At 38.1% G+C, this 15032-nt stretch overlaps 1 protein-coding gene across 3 annotated transcripts in view; it reads right to left on the bottom strand.

Moving 5' to 3' along the window:
* Positions 1-6446, bottom strand: part of CFAP36 (cilia and flagella associated protein 36) — a 29861-nt gene extending 23415 nt beyond the window's left edge. For 2 of the 3 annotated variants that reach the window (XM_019970182.2, XM_019970183.2), the window contains exons 1-3: positions 6156-6446; positions 3194-3258; positions 2491-2592 (exon numbers count right to left, since the gene is read on the bottom strand). In XM_019970182.2, coding sequence (XP_019825741.1) covers positions 2491-2592; positions 3194-3258; positions 6156-6270 — 282 coding nt within the window. In that variant the 5' untranslated portion in view covers positions 6271-6446. The remainder of the gene's footprint in view (positions 1-2490; positions 2593-3193; positions 3259-6155) is intronic. The other variant, XM_019970181.2, reaches the window with a different exon arrangement.
* Between the last annotated feature and the right edge of the window lie 8586 nt (positions 6447-15032).

The following is a 15032-nucleotide window of genomic DNA, read 5'->3' as shown; positions in this document are numbered from 1 at the left end:
TGAGAAGCTACACACGTATGACAGGAAAACATGCTCTTAAAAAGTCTGTTGTTGAGACTTCCCTGGCAGGCCAATGGTGAAGACTCTGTGTTTCCACCAGAGAAGGCCCAGGTTTGATCCCTAGTAGGAGAACTAAAATCCCACAAGCTGTATGGAGAAGAAAGAGAAGGAGAGGAGAGTTGAGAGGATGGGAGAGGAAGGATGGAAAGGGTGGAAAGAGGAGGGGAGAAGAGAGGAGAGAAGAGGAGAGGAAGAGAAAGGAAGGAAGGAAAGAAAAAAAAAAAGATTGTTTTTTTAAACCAGACATCTTCATCTGATGCACGCCTTACAACGCCTGCTGATTTTAATATACAAGAATGCCAGGACCAGTGGTCTAGGACTAATGGTGACCAAACCAGGCGAAAAGAATTTTGCAAGTCATCTTTAGCAGTACAGTTCAATGAGAGGGGAGCGAGCAACTGTTTATAAAAATAAAAATCAAACCAAACAGACCAAAACAGAAAAAGTACCTCCTAAACTACCCTGGGCAAACAATTGGTTTCTTGAATTCCTTATAAGCACTCTAAATTAGCATAATGGAATCAGCATTCTGATCTTTATTTACAAAGATTAGATTATTGCTATAAATCAGTAACTAGCAGGCTTTGGGCTGTTTTTCTGGTTATTGGAGATGGGCTTGTGCTCATTCAGTCATACTGCCCCTAGTATCTGGGGCTAAGTTTGCTCCAGAAGAGAATAAAGCTAACTAGTCCACATGGGGATTGAATACATGACCCTGGCCTAATTAGCACCCTGCTAATCAACCACCAAAATAGCTACCATTAATTACAAGATGCTTCCATTTATAGACCACTTTATATGTGTCAGGTATTGTGCTAAATGTTTTATGAACATTTTTGCTCAAATTTCACAAAAACCTTTCAAAGTAGATACTATCCCTGTTTTACAGATGTTCAAACTGAGAATCAGAATAGACAAGACAGGAATACTGTAAAACAACTTTGTCCATGATAAATGAAAGTAATCAAAAGATCTAAGCTCAAATCCAAGTCTGTCTGTGTCAGAAGGTTTCCATGCTTGTACGTAACAAGACTGTACTACGAACCAACTCCAAATCAAAAGGTGTTATGTAACAGAACAAAGCAGAAAGATATGTTACTTTTGATCTGAAACAGTATTTTAAAATTCTGAATGTCTTCATTCACAAGTTATTCTGATGATGAAAACAAAAGATGGATGTGACTACTATTACTATGAACATCTTTTTTCACAAAGTATTTCAGATTCATTCATAATAGCTTAATTAAGAGGTTGACAAATATTAACCAAAGAAGAAAATATTCTGGAAATACAAGAAAAATAAAACAAATACCAATACCTTGAAAGAAATCTAAATACTAATTAATAATTTTCAATAAATTCCTCAAGGTAAATAGACTTGTAAAAAACTTTAATTCAAGACAATTAAACTGAATTGAAAATGTAAAAGTGCTCAGCGGGGTAGAATGAGTACTGGTCTGACTAGAGATATTAGGAAAGTTGCACTGCAGCAGGCCATGATGAGAGATGGGTTTCTCTGGGGAAGGAAAGGATGGAGTGGTGAGAAGATGGGGGCTGAGGATTCCCGGTTAAGGGACACCATGAGCAAAGCCAGGTGCACCAATGCTTACAAAAACAAGCAGCCAGAATTACTATAGTATGTAATGCACTACAGAATGAGAGCAGGAGGTTGAAAATGATAATTTGAGATCACATCCTATATAATCCTATCATCTTACTAAGGAATTATAGTTAATTTGGTAGAAGATGAAAAGCTAAAGTAACTCTTTGAGAAGGCTATTTGGGTAGTAATAACATATCTCTATACTCAATCTCGGAGCCTGAACTGATATTCTGGCTTTGTTACTTTAGTTGTAGACTGTGTACCAGTTCCTTAATATATATGTGCAATAGTTTTCTCAATTCTAACAAAGTAAAATAAATAGCACCAATTTCTTAAGGACTGTTAGGAAGATTCAATGAAATAATATATGTCAAGTGCTTAAAACAGCAGCTACCATGAACTCCCAGTAAATATTAGTTACAAACACACCTAAAACCTACTTCAATTCAGCACTGCAGAACAAATGCGACAATAAAATTAGTTCCAACAGAAGAAAACCCCAGGAACCATGTACTGTGTATCTACTAAGATTAAAAAAGGGGCAACTGCAAAACCATTAGAGACCTATATAAATAAATTTTTTTGCATAAAGCCTGTGATCTATTATAGTTCTGACAGGAAGTTCTTTTTTAATAGCATCAGTTTATTAATGCTTCAAATTATCTTTTCACAAGGTATTTATAAAGAAAGAATCCATATGTGTTAAATTGGCTTTTCACTCTTACAGTCTCTAGAATATTATATTTTGACAATCAAACATAGCAAATCTAAGTGGAATCCTGGGCATTTTTGTTAAAATTATATATTAGCAGAAAAAACACAAAAACCTGTGATGTACGGGTCTTTGCAAGAGGAGAAGTACATGCTTCTTGAAACTGATCTTCATTAATTCCAATTTCTTTAAGGTAAGTTTCTAACAGCTTTTCAACCTAAAAAAAAAAAGTTTAACTTTTACAATTTACATTGAAAGATTCCAAATGAGTTTTTATATTGAGTTTAGAAAAGTATAATCAAATGCTTGCTTGCAATGATTAATCTACATAAAATTATATTATATGGCAGTGACAATCTTTTTCACCAAAAAAACCCCAAACAACTAAAAGTGAAAATCTTCGCAGAGAATCAAATGAAATTTTATTTCCTCTACCAGAAATAACTGAAGTCAGGACTATGAAGTTTGATGTGGTATAATCCTTGTGCTACCCAGAGGCATTTCTTAAAATCTCAAGACAACATGGCTAAATTAATAATGAACACTCCCCTGGATATACCAGCAGAAGAACAGGAATAAAATTTAAAGATCAGATGCAAGATCCCTTAAAATAGTTGTCCTAAATCTATTCCTTACATTCTAGAGTCTTATGGAGGAAATGCACAGAGAACCCCTGGGGTCTGATGCAACTGAGAGCACTACTAAGGTAGACTGAAATTTTTTAAGGAATTTAAATGGCCAAGTCTATTTTTAAAATTCAGAACAGACTGAATTAATATTATTCAAATTATATTTAAAATCAGTTTAAAAATACTCACTAGTTCTTTATATTCCTGATGAATCTCTGTATAAGTCAATTTGCTCTCTTCTTCATCATCAAAAACTAAATTTAAAAGAAAAATATTGCATAGTGTAAAAAAAATTTCATTAAATATGAAAGTCAGCTCCACAAATAGAACTTACAAATAGAACACTCATTCTTGTAAACTGGCTCTTCCACTTTAAAATTCTTGGGATTAAAAAAATAATAATAATTAATTGTAAACAAGTTTTTTTCCGTACCTAAGAGCTACTTCATATGGGAGAGGAACAATAATTTGCCACTTTTCAATCAATAATACAAGGCAACAATTTCTTTACAAACTTTAAATGGAACATTATTGGTAAGTTTCTAAATAATTCCTTTCACAACAGGTTCCAGATTATTTTACCATATTGGAATTTTGCTGATCCAAATTTTACTGAAACTGACTCTTTCTTTATTACATATAGATCAATAATGAAACAAAAATGAATAAAAACAAATGTTTACTCAATGATCATATGTGTGAAAATGTATATTAGAAAGATATATATTCCTTCAAAAAGCTACAATGTGATCAAGGAAAAGACAAATTCATGAACTGTAAACCATAAGCCACCTTTAAAAAAAATTCCCCCATTCTTTATAAAATACAAAACTAACATCAGTAATTTTCTATTTAAAACGCTTCAGTTCTTTGCCTAGAGAATAAGTATAAAATGCTTAGAATCCCAGACAAAACTCTTCAAGACTGGATCCCAAGTCTCATCTCCCACCACTCCAAAACCCAAATTTTGCCCTCGTAACAGGACACAATTACTTGGAATGTGGACAAATGTAAAAACATAGAAGGTGCTTCAAAGCCCCAGGTCTTTGCTCAAGCCCTTCTTGGATCTCTTTGCCTTTACCCAATACCTCTTCTCCCAACCATTCTTCAAAAGACTGCAAGAGGCACATTCACCATGATCTGCTGCTGCTGCTAAGTCACTTCAGTCGTGTCCGACTGTGCGACCCCATAGACAGCAGCCCACCAGGCTCCCCCGTCCCTGGGATTCTCCAGGCAAGAACGCTAGAGTGGGGTGCCATTGCCTTCTCCACCATGATCTTCTACTCACTCCCAACTCCCTTGGCTATTTAGATTCTTTCCTCAGAACTATTTGAATACACAGCACCATATGTCCACCTTTATAATAACATCTGGTCACTTTACACTTAAATTCCATTGCCTTCCCTACCAAATTATAAACTTCTCAAGGACAAAGATTTGTTTTATTAACTTTTCTAACCTCAATTTCTGGCTCAAAGACTCTCAATAAATGTTGAAATAAATGCTGATATTTACAAAGTTATACAAAACTAATTTTTAAATTACCTAAGGTGAAGAATACCACATTGACAAACCAAAGTCAGTGAAATATAAACACTATTATTTCAAGTGCCACTGAATGTTACTTCCATTTCTCTTGGCATCTATTCTACATAGCACTGGGCATACTATGCAATATAGCAGCTAATAAACCTGTTTTCAGATAATTTTGAAACCAAATTACTACATTACATGTTTACAAGTCTGAAGATTACTATTTCCCTTTAAAATTACACAATCAGGTGTGTTATAACTGAGATGCAGCCACTTTTAAAGTTGGGGGATAGAATTTTTTTTTTTTTTTTTTTTTTTTGCTATTTCAGCATTTAGGTTCAGTGGGATAAGTGGAATCAAAAGGTGACATAATTTCTTTTTTCTCCTAAAGGAGATCAGAACACCACATGCTTCCTCAGTCTCAGAATAGCGTTTTAAATTCTTTAATAGAGCAGAAATAAAAGTTATTTTGAACTTCTTTTAAAAATTACCTGCAAGAACAATACCTAGTAAATACTATTTGAATGTTGCTCATGGCAATGAGAATGTAATGAAAAGACTCAGTGGTCAAAGTAAATTTCATCTTTACCAGATTCATGGAAATTTAGGGTTGAAAGGATTCTTAACAGATCATTCATGATAACCAACCATTTGACAGTTGAATTCCTCTCTGTAGCAACTCCATTAAGGTGCTATCAGATTCATTCAAACACTGCTAAGGCCTGGAGAACTCATTATCTTCTGAGACAGGCGAATGTATCCAGGATACTACCTGTTATGAAGCACTTCCTTCACAGAAATTTGTCTACCTCTAGCTTGTGCCCACGGACGCTAGCTCTAGCCCATTGAACCTTAAAAAAAAATAAGTCTAATCCCTCCAACATACGACAGACGTTCGAACGATTAATGGATATTACTACCCTTAAGGTCTTGGCCAGCTAAACAACCACAACAGCCTGAAATTACTCTTATGACATCGCTTCTGCTTCCTTTTCCATTAATGGGCTCCAAATTATCTCTAAGAACTGAATGCAGAGCTCCAAAGCGTGAACTGATCAGAACCTAGAGGTACTCTTTCCTTACAGGGAACGTTATGCCACGTCTACATACTTCATTTATTGGAAGATACCCTCCATGTTTGGTATAACCGAGAGAGAGAGCTCAAAAAAGGGAATACAGGCCACCGAGATTACCGGCTCTGGGCCTACCAGAATAATCACATACCCCTCTCCCACCCACTTTTTGGCCAACAGTTGGAATCAGAAGGAACTCAGAAGCGAACTGACATCTCTCCTCCCAAGTCACTGGGGAAGCTGATGAAGGAAGAAACCCACAGTCACCTGCCCAAGGCAGAAAGGTGCAAGATGGAGTAGACCCAACACAGGATTAAAGTCTAATGTTTTTCGAATGCGTGCTTGGGCCGAGGGGGGAGAGGTATGTCGTCCCCCTTTTCATTACCGTGGAAAAGACAGGCGCGGTGACAGCAACACATCCTAAAAATCCAGCTCTAAACCTGGTCGACAGGAGGGGAGATCGAGGAGATGAGAGGCGGTGTGTGGAGAGGTTGTTGGTGTGAGAGACGTGAACAAGGACTGACGATTCGAGATTCGTATTTTACCTTCACATTTCTGCTCCACGAAGTCCAAGATGGGGATGGACCAGTCCGGGCCCCGCAGGAACCCCGCGATGCTCTCCACCACCCATTCCACCTCGTCCTCTTCTTCCGCGGCCATTCCGCCCCCGCGGGGCGCCGCGGAAGCCTAGGCCAGATCCCCGAATCCTAGCAGGCCTTTCGGCCGCAGGGAACCGAGAGGACAGGGGAACGATGTGCCCCAGCAGTCTCCGCAGTCACCAGGCTGAAAGCTACAAACCACTTAACGTAAAACGGTCGCTATGGCAACAAGCGGAGCCGCCTCCGGCAGCCGCCCGGAAGTGAAGCCAGCTTCCTCGGAGCCTGCGCAGCTTAGAAAGAGGCATTTGAAGAATGTTTCCGATTGGCTGGGAAGGAGTAGAAGCCAGTCGAAAGATAGCCTTCTGCCCATTGGCCCGGAGCTGCTGGTAGAGCTGACTTGTAGCCATTGGCTGGAAATCCTGGAAGGAATCTCAACGTTTCCACAGAAGAAGTGCGTGGGACCAAGGGTTAGAAATGGCGCCACGAAGGCCAGTCTCACCTGGTCTCTGACTGAAAAGGTTTTAAAGGCTTCAGTTCACGGTTGTATCCCCACCGTTCACTCCCGACCATTTCCCGACCCGCTGAGCCAGAAACGTTTGTAATTGAAAGGTTGTTTGTTTGAAAATACAAACCCGAGGAAAGTAGCTCTGTAAGATTTGCTGATTGTCCCAGCGTCAGTTTGCATCCCGTAGCTGTCAGCGAGTCTTTATGGCGTAGATAGAAATAACTAGAATTAAGAATTTTTCAGGAGTAAAATCAAAGTCAGTATTCCTTTAAATAAATGTCTAAGTAATCAACCTTTAATGTTAAATAACACACTACTTTTAGCTTGGAGTCCTTTGTGGAATGGGTCTTCAAAGGTCCCTGCCAAAGTACTAGGCACCCCAAAATATTTTCAAACAACTTTTTATGTATTTACATACATGGGATCATATGTACAATTAGGAAACTTTGTTCAATTAGTATAGTCATCTGTCCATGTAAACATTAAATTGTTGTTTCTTTACAGCTACATGATATTCTATAAACTAGCGTTTTTAAATTCATATTTCATGTATGGCTCAGTGGTTAAGAATCCACCTGCCAATGCAGGAGACGTGGATTCAATCCCTGGGAAGGGAAGATCCTCTGGAAATGGCAATCCACTCCAGTATTCTTACCTGGGAAATCCCATAGACAGAGGAGCCTGGAGGACTACAGGGTTGCATAAGAGTCAGACACAACTTAGATTAAACAATAACAAATACCCACACAGTACCGTACTTGGATGCATAGATGTGATTAGTGTGCCGTTTTTCTTTCCCTCCATGGTGTGGATGTATGTACCATGCCATTTTTCCCTTCTATAAACAGCTGAAATGAACATCTTTGTGTCTCTAAGAACTGTTGGTTTTATTGACTATTCCAAGGAATACAGTCTAGCAGAATTGCTAAGTGAGAGAGTATATATTCCTTGATTTATGTGACCAATCCTCAATTGCTAGGTTAAATTTCATCAGTTTCTTAAATAACAATTCTGTACAACTCTAGTCTCATTATTTACTTTGAATAAATTCCCAAAGAAAAGATTTCTGAACCTATTTTTAAAAGCCTTTTTGAAAAATACCTTTACCAATCTACTAGGTTAAAGATGATACATAATTTTAACTTGAATTTTTAAATTTGAATGTGAGCTTTATTTCATATTGATTAGTCTTTGATTTCTTCCTGTGTTATTTTTCATATCTTTTGACCATTTCTTATTGGGATTTATTTTTCTTATTGATTTGAAAGAGCTTTTTATACATTATTACAAGAATTTTAACTCTACATGTTGCAGTGACACATTTGTCATTTGTCTTTTAGCTCACTGTGTCTTCTGCCATATAGAAGTTTTATATTTTTTATGTAGACTTTAAATGGTAACCAGTAGGTTATTAATAGTTATTTTCCTTAATGGATAGCCATATTCTAAATATCACTTACTAGAAATGGGTGTGGTAAATTGTGGTGATTTTTTAATACTGAGAAGAGGTAAAAGGAAAGAAGGACGTCATTTGGGGGAGCCAATATATTGTGACACCAGCAGTGGATTACTATGGTTTATTGCTCTCCTTTTCTGTCTTCTAAAGCAGCTTAAAAGAGAAAGTCCACTTCTATTTTGCCAATTTCCTCCTTTCATGAAGAAGTTACTTGTAAGATTAATGAGCCTGAAGGCCACAAAATTCTGTCCAACTACACTCAGCATTACCTGGCATTAGGGTCTTTAGTCTCAAGTGCTTTCAATTTCCACTCAAAGCAGATAATAACTGGAATGTACAAACTCTCCTTTCACTTATTTTCTCAGCATCATTCTTATTTTTTTTTTAATATTTATTCATTTGTTTTATTTGGCTGTGTCAGGTCCCAGTTGGGACACGCAGGATCCTCTGTCCTGGCTGGCTGGCTTTTCTCTAGTTGTGGCAGGCAGGCTTAGCTGCCCCAACCCATGTGGGATCTTAGTTCTCTGGTCAGGGGCAGAACCCCAGTCCCCTGCACTGGAGAGTGGATTCTTAGCCACCGAGCCACCAGGGAAGTTTCTTAGTGTCTTTCTTGAATGTGGCCAATGTGAATTCCCTCAGGCCTGCAAGCTTTATCATTTATTTCAAAACATTGTATTAATGCAATTTTCTCCTCAAAATGTAAGGATTTTCTTTTTATTTAGGCCTTGGGACTTTTACAAGCAGGATGCTTATACAGATTTAATGTAATATATTCAATATGCTTATCATGAAATAAACACAGACTCAAAAGAACAGTGCTCATACTCTTAGGGCAATGCAGGTAGATGCCCTGAAGTAAGAATGTAAAGGAAAGGTGGTGTGTGTCGTGCATTTTACCATATATCACTTTGTCCAGCCAAGTAGTGTTTTTCATGGTTTGCAGTTCTGCACAGCATAGTGTCTCTTGATAAAAATCACAGCTTCTTATTTTGGCAATTTTGTCTGCTACATATGAACAAATTTTCATATTGAAGTTGTGTTTTGTAAGGGAAAAGACCAAAACAGGTAATAAGCATACCCTTCTAAGTATTCACACACACACACACACACACACACACATATATTTACAGTACTTTTACATGGAGTTGATAAAAGGTTTAATTAGAGAACACTTGGGACTATGTGTTGGTAAGTTAGTAAATGCTCAATATATGTTCGCTATTATTGTTATATGTAAGTTACATCTTTAACAACATGCATTCTCTTTGTCTCCACTGAAGAGTCAGTTGTGATCTTTACTGCAGTCTTACTGAAATCTCTTGGTTCTCTCCATCCCTTTGTGGGAACTGAACCTCTACCTTACTAAAGGGTTATAAAGTTCAGTCTTACAGAGAAGGAGAAATATCATATGGCATCCCTTACAAGTGGAGTCTAAAAAGAAATGGTACAAATGAACTTAAAAACAGAGACTCACAGACTTCAAGAAGGAGCTTAGGAGTGCCTAAGGGAAGGGATAGTTAGGGGATTTGGGATGGACATGTGTACACTGCTGTATTTAAAACAGATAAGCAACAAGGAGCTGCTGTATAGTACATGAAGCTCTGTTCAATGTTATGTTGCAACCTGGATGGGAGGGGAGTTTGGGGTAGAATAGATACATGTATATGTATGGCTGAGTCCCTTTGAGTTGACCTGAAACTACCATAACATTGTTAATTGGCTATATAACTCAATACAAAATAAAGTTTAAAATTTGAAAATAGGAATTCTGATGAAAGAAAAAAGAGCAGATAAACCAAAGCACAGCATTTATGTTCTCATTTTATCACTAATTAATTGATTATCATTATTAATTTTCTTTAAAAATTAAAAAAAATGATCAAAACTCCCCCCAAAAGTTCAATCTTAACAAGATAATTTTTTTTAAGATTGTTGTTTAGTTGCTAAGTTGTATCTGACTCTTTTTAAAAAAATTTTTAATTGAAGGGTAATTGCTTTACAGAATTCTGTTGTGTTCTGTCAAACATCAACATGAATCAGCAGCTTTTCTATATATATAATTTTATTTTATTTATTTTGTTTTTGGCTGTGCTGGGTCTTGGTGGCTGTGCAGGCTTTTTCTCAAGTCGCGGAGAGCGGAGGCTACTCTCTAGTTGTGGTACTTGGGCTTCTCACTGGTGGCTTCCTTTGTTGCACAGCATGGGCTCTAGGGCGAGCAGGCTTCAGTAGCTGCAGTACGAGGGCTCAGTGGTTGCGGTTCCTGGGGCCCTAGAGCACAGGCTCAATAGTTGTGGCACATGGGCTTAGTTGCTCAGAGGCATGTGGGATCTTCCCAGACCAGGGATTGAACCTGTATCTCCTGCATTGGCAGGCAGGTCCTTTACCACTGAGCCACCATTCCTCCAGGTTTCTCAGGGACCCTGTGAATAACAACCACTTACATTCGTATAGTACCTCATAGTCTACAAAGGAATTTGTGTCTGTTTGACTCAGGACAACCTTAAGAGCTAAGTGAAGATGGTATTAAGATTCGCCCATCTTACGGATGATGTGTATTAGTTTGCTCGGACAGCTGTAGCAAAGTACCACACTCTGGGTGGCTTTGTCAAAGGTTAAGAAATACCCAAAATAAAACCAGTGAATCAGGAAAGTAGTAATTAGTTAAAGTTTTTTGTGCACACATGAAAAAGACAGTTTGCAGAGGCCAAAACATGGACTGAGGCCCAGGAGTATATTGTCATAAAGCAGCTTATGTAGTGAGAAAGCAGTGACTGTGTATTCTTTACAGTGATTGGTTATAATATTAGAATTTTCTTAAATGATAGGGAATTTGTCAGTAATTATCTCATATCAACCTTGGGGAACAGTTCCAGCTTTGCTTATGATTTCCAGAGGTGTAAACAAAAAATGACCCAGGTCAAGTAGGTCTCACACAGCAAGCTAAATTAAGCCTTGTTTATATGAGTAAACTGGTTTTATCTGTTGAGGGAATTTTCAAAGCCAGTCTCCCTTTGTTTCTGATTTTAACAGCTTAAACAACAGCGTTTTATTCCCTCATAGATCTGTAGACTGGAAAGCTGACTTGGAGGTGTCAGCAGGGTTGGTTTCTTCTAAGGCCTCTCTCCTTGGTGTCTGGATGCCGCCTTCTCACTGTGTCCACTTGGTCTTCCCTCTGTACTCATTTGTGACAGGATTTCTTCCTCTCATAAGCACATCAGTTGAAGGGGTTCAGAATGTGGCACTCTGAAATATGCCACTTTGGCATGTTGATTATTTTGAGCTAAAGTCAGCTGAGAAACAGCAGATGCAGAAACAGCTCTCTACTGTCTTCCATCTGTGTAAAATGGGGCATAAATTTCCCATGAGAAACCCACCAGGCAGAGACAAGGAGAGCACCCTCATCACTAGGGATGAGGAGTCAATGCTGGAATGCATCTACATAACAGACTCTACTAAAATGACCCTTGTCTTCCATTAGAAGATTTCTTAACCACCTCCTCCCCATATATTCCAAGTCACTTCTGCACAGTTTGTCAGCCCTAGAAGCCCAAGTCCTGTTTTCTTTGTGTAGTCCCTTCTCCATTTTATCACCCTTTGTTAAAATGGTATGTAAGCCCCCAAATCTGTCTGCCCTTTGATTTTTTCACTTCTTTATTGGTGAGGCCCCCATGCATATGAAATTTTAAATATTAATAAAATTTTAGCCTCTTCTCCTGTCAAGTCTGTCTTTTGTCATTTTAATTCACCAGCCCCAGTAACTAAACCTAAGAGAGTAGAGGGAAAGTTTTCTTTCCTTCAGTTCAGTCGCTCAGTCGTGTCCGACTCTTTGCGACCCCATGAATCACAGCATGCCAGGCCTTCCTGCCCATCACCAACTCCCAGAGTTCACTCGGACTCACATCCATTGAGTCGGTGATGCCATCCAGCCATCTCATCCTCTATCGTCCCCTTCTCCTCCTGCCCCCAATCCCTCCCAGCATCAGAGTCTTTTCCAATGAGTCAACTCTTCTCATGAGGTGGCCAAAGTACTGGAGTTTCAACTTTAACATCACTCCTTCTGAAGAAATCCCAGGGCTGATGTCCTTCAGAATGGACTGGTTGGATCTCCTTGCAGTCCAAGGGACTCTCAAGAGTCTTCTCCAACACCACAGTTCAAAAGCATCAATTCTTTGGCGCTCAGCGTTCTTCACAGTCCAACTCTTCACATCCATACATGACCACTGGGAAAACCATAGCCTTGACTAGACATAATCATATTGCACTAGCCCCAACCCACCCCCTCCCATGACCTCATTTTAACTTAATAACCCCTTGAAAGGCCCTCCAAATGCAGTCAAAGTTTTAGGTACTGTGGGTTAGAAATTCAATGTATGAATCTGGGGGACATGATCCAGCCCATAAGAGGTAGAAGAACTGAAACTATGAGGTCAAGTTTCCTGCCCAGTGTCAGCACAATGTCAGGGCCTGCATTTCCCTGTACTTGATACTTAAGCAACAATGTAACTTCCAATATTCCTTTTATAATATATCACAGAAGTTTTTCCCTGTCTACATGATCCCTCTAAAGGAAACCTATTGTGTTAGTTTGGGCTGCTGATAGAATACCACAGACTGGGGGGCTTATAAACAGAAATTTCTTTTTCACAGTTCTGGAGGCTGGGAAATCCAGGATCATAGCATCAGCAGATTTGGTGAGAGCCCAATTCCTGGTTTACAAACCACCATCCTCTTGCTGTGTCCTCACAAGTGGTAGGAGTCAGGGAGCCCAACAGGTCTCTTTATAAGGGCACTAATTCTGTTAATGAAGGCTCTACCCTCATGACCTAATCACCTACCAAAGGCCCCCACTTCCTAATATCACTTTTGGGGTTAGGGTTTCAACATATGAATTTTAGGGGTACACAAACAATTCAGCCTATACCAACCACCTACTTTTGTGTGGCTGTAATGCAATTTATTTAAACAATTCCTTATTTACCTAGGCTGTTTCTTGCACTATTTTAAAAACAAATGCACCCTTGTAACTAAATCTTGGCACCTAATCTTTATCATTTTGTGAAAATGTGTTCCTAAAAGTGGAATTGCTAAATCATACAGCAAGCAGTTTTTAAAGACCTGTGTACCTAAGGGTTTCAGTTTTAAGAAGAAATAATGTGCATTCTGCAATAATCATGGTTATGCACAGATATATCTCAGATACTTTGAAGATTGCTAATTTAATTAGGGGAGAACTAGAGAAATGATTGTAAATTCCAAAGGAAGTAAACTATTTAGTTATTTATTTGACTGCACCAGGTCCCAGTTGCTGCACGCAGGATCGTCACTGCGTCACGCCGAGTCTTCCATTGCAGCTCACAGACTCTCTAAGTGTGCCACACCGACTCAGTAGTTGTGGTTTGTGGGCCTAGTTGCTCCAAGGCATGTGGGATCTTAATTCCACGACCAGGAATCAAACCCATGTCCTTTGCATTGCAAGGCAGAATCTTAACCTCTGGCCCAGCAGAGAAGTCCAGAGAATTAAACTCTTTAATTTCACAAATATATCTCCAACTCCAATACAATGCTTCACCGTAAGAGATCCACAGTGAATATTTGATGGATATATGAATGGTGACTGGAGTACATAGTACCTCGTATTTGCCTAAAAAGAGTCCATTTTGCTTTTCTGCTTCTGGGGAAGAGAGTAAAGGTGGAACTACTAGCAGAGCAGGGTTTTTTTCTTTAACAAAACATGGTTGCATTCTAGATCAGATGGCTTAAAGTTATTATTAGCAATAGGCTTAAAAATACCAATGCAACAGAAGTGTCATTTTCATATATAATTTACAGAACATATAAAACATCACTAATCAACTACCTAATTGCTATTCCACATGGTATGAATTCAGCTTTCAAGTAAAGAAAGAAAAAAGGTCACTGTTTTAATCCTCCAAATAGCTTTTTTTCCTGGCTATAGAAAGACTTTTTAGAAGTTCTAAATTATAGGTTCTTAACAAATATTCACGACTATTTGGTTTATATAGCAGCAAAGGGATGGAGGAGGTTTCCATGGGTTGGCAAATAAATAATTACCTGCCATATCTTCAAATTCTCCAACAAACCCTTAGATTTTTATTGCATTTGCAGATGTAACATCACAAAATTTCCATTGTCGTTTCGTTGTCTTTTGTTTTGTGTTCCTCATAATATATAAAGTATTCAACAACTTGATAAAACAACAACAAGGAAATAAAAATGCAATGACTTCTCAAATTGGACTTAACACATTGATTTGGTATGAAAATGGCATAGTTTAGAATCCTGACTTTACTCATTGAGTGCACACTATGTGCCAGGCATCATGCTAGACACTGAGAATAAAGAGCTCCAAATATGGTACATTCTCAGTTCCAACTGTGTGATGGTTTGCTTATTTTCATTTATCTCTAAATGTTCAGGATCCTTGTGTGAATTATTCTTTCTCTTTGACCTCCCTTTCTTTTGTCATAAGGGTTTGTTTTTCCTTGTTTTATTTGTGTATGTGTAGATAATTTTCATGTTGTACTTTCTTCTCTTCCCTTCTACCTTTTATTACCTACTAAGTTGACTCTTTCATTTGTCTTATATTGTGTTTTCTTATCTATTTTCTATTTTTCTTTTAACTGTTCATTATATTAGTGACTTTGGGGACAATGACTAATTTATAGAACATGTTTTATGTACCTTAGATCTGTCTTTAGTTCTCTGAAAAGCAGCTATAGCCTAAATTAATGGTTTCTAAATTTTTTGATGAGCTACTCCATCAGTAAAATAAAATGTCCAAATGCCACTTAATATTTGAATATATATTTATTAATGACTTACAGACATGTACATATACACA

The sequence above is a fragment of the Bos indicus genome, chromosome 11 (genome assembly GCF_029378745.1).
Source record: "Bos indicus isolate NIAB-ARS_2022 breed Sahiwal x Tharparkar chromosome 11, NIAB-ARS_B.indTharparkar_mat_pri_1.0, whole genome shotgun sequence".
NCBI classification, from domain to species: domain Eukaryota; kingdom Metazoa; phylum Chordata; class Mammalia; order Artiodactyla; family Bovidae; genus Bos; species Bos indicus.
The sequence above is the reverse complement of the archived record's forward strand: the minus strand, read 5'-3'. Positions and strand labels throughout refer to the sequence as shown.